Genomic DNA, 6939 nt, shown 5'->3' on the forward strand with positions numbered 1-6939 from the left:
GCATGTGTGTGAGTGTGTTTCTGCATGTGTGTGTGTTTCTGCATGTGTGTGAGTGTGTTTCTGCATGTGTGTGTGAGTGTGTTTCTGCATGTGTGTGTGTTTCTGCATGTGTGTGAGTGTGTTTCTGCATGTGTGTGTGTGTGTTTCTGCATGTGTGTGAGTGTGTTTCTGCATGTGTGTGAGTGTGTTTCTGCATGTGTGTGTGTGTGTGTGTGTTTCTGCATGTGTGTGAGTGTGTTTCTGCATGTGTGTGAGTGTGTTTCTGCATGTGTGTGTGTGTGTGTGTTTCTGCATGTGTGTGAGTGTGTTTCTGCATGTGTGTGAGTGTGTTTCTGCATGTGTGTGTGTGTGTTTCTGCATGTGTGTGAGTGTGTTTCTGCATGTGTGTGAGTGTGTTTCTGCATGTGTGTGTGAGTGTGTTTCTGCATGTGTGTGTGAGTGTGTTTCTGCATGTGTGTGTGAGTGTGTTTCTGCATGTGTGTGTGTGTGTGTGTGTTTCTGCATGTGTGTGAGTGTGTTTCTGCATGTGTGTGTGAGTGTGTTTCTGCATGTGTGTGTGAGTGTGTTTCTGCATGTGTGTGTGAGTGTGTTTCTGCATGTGTGTGTGAGTGTGTTTCTGCATGTCTGTGAGTGTGTTTCTGCATGTGTGTGTGAGTGTGTTTCTGCATGTGTGTGTGAGTGTGTTTCTGCATGTGTGTGAGTGTGTTTCTGCATGTGTGTGTGTGTGTGTGTTTCTGCATGTGTGTGAGTGTGTTTCTGCATGTGTGTGTGTGTGTGTGTTTCTGCATGTGTGTGAGTGTGTTTCTGCATGTGTGTGTGAGTGTGTTTCTGCATGTGTGTGTGAGTGTGTTTCTGCATGTGTGTGTGAGTGTGTTTCTGCATGTCTGTGAGTGTGTTTCTGCATGTGTGTGTGAGTGTGTTTCTGCATGTGTGTGTGTGTGTGTGTGTGTTTCTGCATGTGTGTGAGTGTGTTTCTGCATGTGTGTGTGTGTGTGTGTGTTTCTGCATGTGTGTGAGTGTGTTTCTGCATGTGTGTGTGAGTGTGTTTCTGCATGTGTGTGTGAGTGTGTTTCTGCATGTGTGTGTGAGTGTGTTTCTGCATGTGTGTGAGTGTGTTTCTGCATGTGTGTGAGTGTGTTTCTGCATGTGTGTGTGAGTGTTTCTGCATGTGTGTGAGTGTGTTTCTGCATGTGTGTGTGTGTGTTTCTGCATGTGTGTGAGTGTGTTTCTGCATGTGTGTGAGTGTGTTTCTGCATGTGTGTGAGTGTGTTTCTGCATGTGTGTGAGTGTGTTTCTGCATGTGTGTGTGTGTGTTTCTGCATGTGTGTGAGTGTGTTTCTGCATGTGTGTGAGTGTGTTTCTGCATGTGTGTGTGAGTGTGTTTCTGCATGTGTGTGTGTGTGTGTTTCTGCATGTGTGTGAGTGTGTTTCTGCATGTGTGTGTGAGTGTGTTTCTGCATGTGTGTGTGTGTGTGTTTCTGCATGTGTGTGAGTGTGTTTCTGCATGTTTCTGCATGTGTGTGTGTGTTTCTGCATGTGTGTGTGTGTGTTTCTGCATGTGTGTGAGTGTGTTTCTGCATGTGTGTGTGAGTGTGTTTCTGCATGTGTGTGTGTGTTTCTGCATGTGTGTGTGTGTGTTTCTGCATGTGTGTGAGTGTGTTTCTGCATGTGTGTGTGTTTGTTTCTGCATGTGTGTGAGTGTGTTTCTGCATGTGTGTGTGAGTGTGTTTCTGCATGTGTGTGTGTGTTTCTGCATGTGTGTGTGTGTGTTTCTGCATGTGTGTGAGTGTGTTTCTGCATGTGTGTGTGAGTGTGTTTCTGCATGTGTGTGTGTGTTTCTGCATGTGTGTGTGTGTTTCTGCATGTGTGTGTGTGTTTCTGCATGTGTGTGTGTGTGTTTCTGCATGTGTGTGAGTGTGTTTCTGCATGTGTGTGTGAGTGTGTTTCTGCATGTGTGTGTGTGTTTCTGCATGTGTGTGTGTGTGTTTCTGCATGTGTGTGAGTGTGTTTCTGCATGTGTGTGTGTTTGTTTCTGCATGTGTGTGAGTGTGTTTCTGCATGTGTGTGAGTGTGTTTCTGCATGTGTGTGTGTGTTTCTGCATGTGTGTGAGTGTGTTTCTGCATGTGTGTGAGTGTGTTTCTGCATGTGTGTGTGTGTTTCTGCATGTGTGTGTGTGTGTTTCTGCATGTGTGTGTGTGTGTTTCTGCATGTGTGTGAGTGTGTTTCTGCATGTGTGTGTGTGTGTTTCTGCATGTGTGTGAGTGTGTTTCTGCATGTGTGTGTGTGTGTTTCTGCATGTGTGTGAGTGTTTCTGCATGTGTGTGTGTGTGTTTCTGCATGTGTGTGAGTGTGTTTCTGCATGTTTGTGAGTGTGTTTCTGCATGTGTGTGAGTGTGTTTCTGCATGTGTGTGAGTGTGTTTCTGCATGTGTGTGAGTGTGTTTTTGCATGTGTGTGAGTGTGTTTCTGCATGTGTGTGTGTGTGTTTCTGCATGTGTGTGAGTGTGTTTCTGCATGTGTGTGAGTGTGTTTCTGCATGTGTGTGAGTGTGTTTCTGCATGTGTGTGTGTGTGTTTCTGCATGTGTGTGAGTGTGTTTCTGCATGTGTGTGTGTGTGTTTCTGCATGTGTGTGAGTGTTTCTGCATGTGTGTGTGTGTGTTTCTGCATGTGTGTGAGTGTGTTTCTGCATGTGTGTGTGAGTGTGTTTCTGCATGTGTGTGTGTGTTTCTGCATGTGTGTGTGTGTGTTTCTGCATGTGTGTGAGTGTGTTTCTGCATGTGTGTGTGTTTGTTTCTGCATGTGTGTGAGTGTGTTTCTGCATGTGTGTGTGAGTGTGTTTCTGCATGTGTGTGTGTGTGTTTCTGCATGTGTGTGAGTGTGTTTCTGCATGTGTGTGAGTGTGTTTCTGCATGTGTGTGAGTGTGTTTCTGCATGTGTGTGTGTGTGTTTCTGCATGTGTGTGAGTGTGTTTCTGCATGTGTGTGTGTGTGTTTCTGCATGTGTGTGAGTGTGTTTCTGCATGTGTGTGTGTGTGTTTCTGCATGTGTGTGAGTGTGTTTCTGCATGTGTGTGAGTGTGTTTCTGCATGTGTGTGTGTGTTTCTGCATGTGTGTGTGTGTGTTTCTGCATGTGTGTGTGTGTGTTTCTGCATGTGTGTGAGTGTGTTTCTGCATGTGTGTGTTTCTGCATGTGTGTGTGAGTGTGTTTCTGCATGTGTGTGTGTGTGTTTCTGCATGTGTGTGTGTGTGTTTCTGCATGTGTGTGAGTGTGTTTCTGCATGTGTGTGTGTGTTTCTGCATGTGTGTGTGTGTGTTTCTGCATGTGTGTGTGTGTGTTTCTGCATGTGTGTGAGTGTGTTTCTGCATGTGTGTGAGTGTGTTTCTGTATGTGTGTGTTTCTGCATGTGTGTGTTTCTGCATGTGTGTGAGTGTGTTTCTGCATGTGTGTGTGTGTGTTTCTGCATGTGTGTGAGTGTGTTTCTGCATGTGTGTGAGTGTGTTTCTGCATGTGTGTGAGTGTGTTTCTGCATGTGTGTGTGAGTGTTTCTGCATGTGTGTGTGAGTGTGTTTCTGCATGTGTGTGAGTGTGTTTCTGCATGTGTGTGAGTGTGTTTCTGCATGTGTGTGTTTCTGCATGTGTGTGTTTCTGCATGTGTGTGTGTGTGTTTCTGCATGTGTGTGAGTGTGTTTCTGCATGTGTGTGTTTCTGCATGTGTGTGTTTCTGCATGTGTGTGAGTGTGTTTCTGGATGTGTGTGTGTGTGTTTCTGCATGTGTGTGTGAGTGTGTTTCTGCATGTGTGTGTGTGTGTGTGTTTCTGCATGTGTGTGAGTGTGTTTCTGCATGTGTGTGTGTTTCTGCATGTGTGTGAGTGTGTTTCTGCATGTGTGTGAGTGTGTTTCTGCATGTGTGTGAGTGTGTTTTTGCATGTGTGTGAGTGTGTTTCTGCATGTGTGTGAGTGTGTTTCTGCATGTGTGTGTGAGTGTGTTTCTGCATGTGTGTGAGTGTGTTTCTGCATGTGTGTGTGTGTGTTTCTGCATGTGTGTGTGTTTCTGCATGTGTGTGTGTGTGTTTCTGCATGTGTGTGTGTTTCTGCATGTGTGTGTGTGTGTTTCTGCATGTGTGTGTGTTTCTGCATGTGTGTGAGTGTGTTTCTGCATGTGTGTGTGTGTGTTTCTGCATGTGTGTGTGTTTCTGCATGTGTGTGTGTGTGTTTCTGCATGTGTGTGTGTTTCTGCATGTGTGTGTGTTTCTGCATGTGTGTGTGTGTGTTTCTGCATGTGTGTGTGTGTGTTTCTGCATGTGTGTGTGTGTGTTTCTGCATGTGTGTGTGTTTCTGCATGTTTCTGCATGTGTGTGTGTGTGTTTCTGCATGTGTGTGTGTGTGTTTCTGCATGTGTGTGTGTTTCTGCATGTTTCTGCAGAACAACAAGAGAAGGGAAAAGCCTTTTCTATGCAAATACCTGGCAGACGCTGGCCTGGGAGCTTGGAGTGTGTGTTAAAGTGTGTGTGTTGCCCTCAGCTGATTTCTGTGTGCACGCTGCTGCATGAGCTCCACATCTCCTGTGAGATTTGTTGCTTTTCTCTTATAAAACGTATAAAACGTAGACATCTTTGCATCTTTGTAAATGTAAATGTACTTTATTTCTACAGCCCTTTACAGACGATCCTTACGGTGTAACCAAAGTGCTTTACAGCAGGTAATAAATAAAGAGAATAAGAGGTAAAAACAAAAAAAAACAACAAAAGAACAGTGAAAGCAATAAAATACAATAAAATACAGAAAAATCGATTAAGATAAAATAAGATAAAAGTGTCATCATGCTACTGGGTATTAAAGCCATCCTAAATAAGCAGGTTTTTAGCCTGGATCTGAAGAGGCCCAGGTCAGAAATAAGACGCAGCTGGACGGGGGGCTTATTCCAGAGCCTGGGGGCAGCTTTGGGAAAAGGCTCGCTCACCCCAGGGTTTGTATTCTGACCTGGGCACTTCCAGCAGAAACTGATCTGCTGACCTCAGAGCTCTACCAGGACTGTTAAAAGCTCAGATAAATACGACGGGGCGAGGCCGTTAAGAGCTTTAAAAACCAACATTAAAAGTTTAAAATCAGTTCTCTAAAGGACAGGAAGCCGATGGAGGGAGTTAAGAACAGGAGTGATGTGCACACGTCTGTTGGTGTTGGTTAAAAGACGGCCTTTGGCTCGTATCTTTGTGTCTCACACTAACTGTGCGTTTAGCCTCCAAATGTTATCAACCAGGCCCCATAAATCTATTTCTTTTGGGGGCATCAGTAGAGAATATGTCAGAGATTTAACGGAAGTGAAGGGCTTGGGATGCAGGGGCTCCTGTACCTGGTCCTGCTGCTGCTTGGCCAGCTCCATCTGCTGCCTCTGCTTCTCCATCTGCGAGGCCGCCAGCTTCTTCTGCTCCTCGTGCGCCGCCAGGAGCTGCTCCCTCAGGCTGCTCAGCTGGCCGATCATGCCCATGAGCTGGCGCTCCTTCTCTGCCAGGCTGTCTGGGGTACCTGCAGGACAAAAACAAAAAAACAAAAGGTCCGAGGCGTTATGGTGGCACTTCGCTGCAGAGAGGAGACTCTAAACGATCTTCAGATCGGTTTAAAGCAGCTGGAAGTTAAGCTGCTGAAAAGATGTGACTGAAACGGGCCAGGAAGGATTGTGGGGGTGAAGTCAGGGGTCAGAGGCGTGCAGGAGAGGAACCAACAATAAAGCAGAGGAAAGCCAGCCTTCTCCTGTTAGCTGGCTTTAATATACGACTGGTTAGGGGCTGGGACCGGCAGCAGGAGGCCTGTTGGAGGAAGATGCGCTCGGATAGAGTGCTGCAGAGCTGTAAAACCAGATGTTGACCCGCCTCCCCGGGCGCTGAGGGCCAGCATCAATTCATCAGCTCCCATCCATCATCGCCTTTATTGCCTTATTGAAAGAGGGAAAATAAAGCTGGCGGGGGAAATATTTGTCAACAGGCTGAATGTGGCAGAAACGCCGGCCAGATTCATGCGTTTCCCAAACAAAAAAACGGGTTTGGGAGTTTACATTTCTCACTGGAACTGGAAGCGCGATCCCAACGTGTTTGAGTTGCGTCGCGGGGACATTTGGAGGAACGATCCGAAGCTATCGGGCTGAATTTCTGTGCGATTCGCTCGTGAGAAGCAGAGAAGAAGAAGAAAAAAAAAAGAGCAAAAGAGAGGCGAGTGTGTCTGGTCTGTGTTTACTCTGCAGTCAGCCAACCTCCTGCTCACATTTAGCATGGCCTGACCTTTGACCCCTCAGATCCTGACATACCAGCTCCATTACACACACACACACACACACACACACACACACACACACACACACACACACACACACACACACACACACACACACACACACACACACACACACCAGGCCTAAATCATTCAACAGGATGTAGTTAGAGGGAGGCACGCTGAGGCCCAATCAGAGCGGGTGTGTGCGCTCATGTCTGGTCATACGTCCTGATGTTTGCCTACATGCCTTTGTTGAGTGTGTGTGTGTGTGTGTGCACACGTGTGTGTGCATTTGCACAATCCCCCATTGTTCCTCAGCTGCTACCTTTAACAGGCCACATTCCTGCGCCAGTCAAACCAGATGAGGAAGAAAAAGGAGAGTAAAAGATGGAGGGAGGAAAGAAAGAAAGAGAAGCTGAAGGGATGAAAGGAAAGGAGGGCAGCGAGGCTGCGGTCGCTGACCCGCCCTCTGACTGCCCGGGAAGGTGAGAGCGCGTCCATTTGTCCTCGCCGCTGGTAGCAGCCGCCTCCCCTGCCCACCTTCGCCCCTCCGCCTCCTCCCTCACTTCCCCCCGCGCTCCATCCATCCGCCAACAATGAACAATAAAGGCAACTGTCGGGAGCGCTGGCCGCTGGAAAAATAAACACGGCGCTGTCCTAACTCACAGACCCAC

The 6939-nt window shown here is 47.0% G+C and overlaps 1 protein-coding gene across 9 annotated transcripts in view; it reads right to left on the reverse strand.

The window, feature by feature from the left end:
* sox5 (SRY-box transcription factor 5) overlaps nt 1–6939 on the reverse strand; it is a 121757-nt gene that overhangs the window by 46786 nt on the left and 68032 nt on the right. For all 9 annotated transcript variants that reach the window (XM_075471281.1, XM_075471278.1, XM_075471274.1 and 6 more), the window contains one exon: nt 5352–5524. In XM_075471281.1, coding sequence (XP_075327396.1) covers nt 5352–5524 — 173 coding nt within the window. The remainder of the gene's footprint in view (nt 1–5351; nt 5525–6939) is intronic.

The sequence above is a fragment of the Odontesthes bonariensis genome, chromosome 8, assembly GCF_027942865.1.
Source record: "Odontesthes bonariensis isolate fOdoBon6 chromosome 8, fOdoBon6.hap1, whole genome shotgun sequence".
NCBI classification, from domain to species: Eukaryota; Metazoa; Chordata; class Actinopteri; order Atheriniformes; family Atherinopsidae; genus Odontesthes; species Odontesthes bonariensis.